This window comes from Habropoda laboriosa, unplaced genomic scaffold, assembly GCF_001263275.1.
Source record: "Habropoda laboriosa isolate 0110345459 unplaced genomic scaffold, ASM126327v1 scaffold65, whole genome shotgun sequence".
Taxonomy (NCBI): Eukaryota; Metazoa; Arthropoda; class Insecta; order Hymenoptera; family Apidae; genus Habropoda; species Habropoda laboriosa.
In genome coordinates this window covers 2,880,135-2,881,317 of record NW_017100254.1, presented here as the reverse complement: position 1 = coordinate 2,881,317, position 1,183 = coordinate 2,880,135, and the positions used below count along the sequence as shown (strand labels likewise).

The window sequence follows — 1,183 nt, the reverse complement described above, 5'->3', positions numbered from 1 at the left end:
TTACAATAGATAAATAAATCAAATAAAAGTGAAAATAAAAACAATATCATACTTTGTAAATCATATAAACATATCGTATTATTGGGAGGGGCAATGACAGATTAATAAATACTTATATGTCAAAATGATTACCAATTTTTTCATCCGGTAAAGCCGGTATCATTTCTTTAAGGTTCACGCGATCGACCATTTTCGTTACCGTTCTTTAAAACCTGTCTATTTTAGTAAATTATTTTATTTGTACAAAATTAAAGATCTGTTCGTCGCAGACTCGCACCTCCCACAACTGTTAGATCACAAGACCAATATGTATAACCAACCGCTATTAAAAATACATCCCAAAGTTCCCTAGAAACTGCACATTTCAGTCAGTAAAATTTATGTTTCTAGTTATTATGAAAGCGTATTCTAGTTAATACGAGAATTATAGTACGCTATCCCGAAAATGTATATAAGTACTGTCCGACGCAGAGAAGATGACGAGCGGAAGGAATGCAGGTCTCATTGGTTGTAGCGGACACTACAAAAAGTCAAATCACACACATTTTTACTATTGGCCGAAACGGTCACATCTACTAATACATCACGTGACTGTGAGCGTCAAAGGTGGGGAGAGCGGCTTACTTCCCTTGCCTCTGTGCCGTCCCGCTTCGTAACTTCTCTGCGCCGGAGTATACGTGGATCATTTCGCATAACAAAAAAACAATTGAAGGACGATTAGTGACCAAAATAATAACGTTTGAACTTGCTAGGTGCTTTCGGGGATTTACGTGGGTATACACTACGTCGTCACTGTAACATACAAACTACAAATTAACAGTAATTTAAGGTCCTTATCCTACGTTATAATAGGTACGAGCTATATTTAAATATAAAGTAAAATTGTGATTATAGTTACATTTACTTCACTATGAATATGTGTATGAGTAAGTGCGTTAGACCAGAGAAGGTGCATTCGCATGAGAATCGTAATGTGGACTTCACGGCTTGTTCGCATAAGTCGCGAAGCGTGGATGTCACAGATTAATACTGACATTTGAAACTTGAAGTTTTCTACGTAAGACAGTTGTATTTTTATTCATTTTCTAATTTTGAATGCATTTAAATGCATTTTAACAATAATTTAAAGTTATTTAAAAGCTATTTTTAATAATATAAAATTAATGTCAAAATATTTAAAATT

At 34.2% G+C, this 1,183-nt stretch overlaps 1 protein-coding gene across 1 annotated transcript in view; it reads right to left on the bottom strand.

The window, feature by feature from the left end:
* The window catches only part of LOC108572234 (V-type proton ATPase subunit H), a 3,473-nt gene extending 3,186 nt beyond the window's left edge, over positions 1 to 287 (bottom strand). Inside the window, exon 1 of the mRNA XM_017934433.1 lies at positions 133 to 287. Coding sequence (XP_017789922.1) covers positions 133 to 190 — 58 coding nt within the window. The 5' untranslated portion in view covers positions 191 to 287. The remainder of the gene's footprint in view (positions 1 to 132) is intronic.
* Positions 288 to 1,183: the final 896 nt, after the last annotated feature.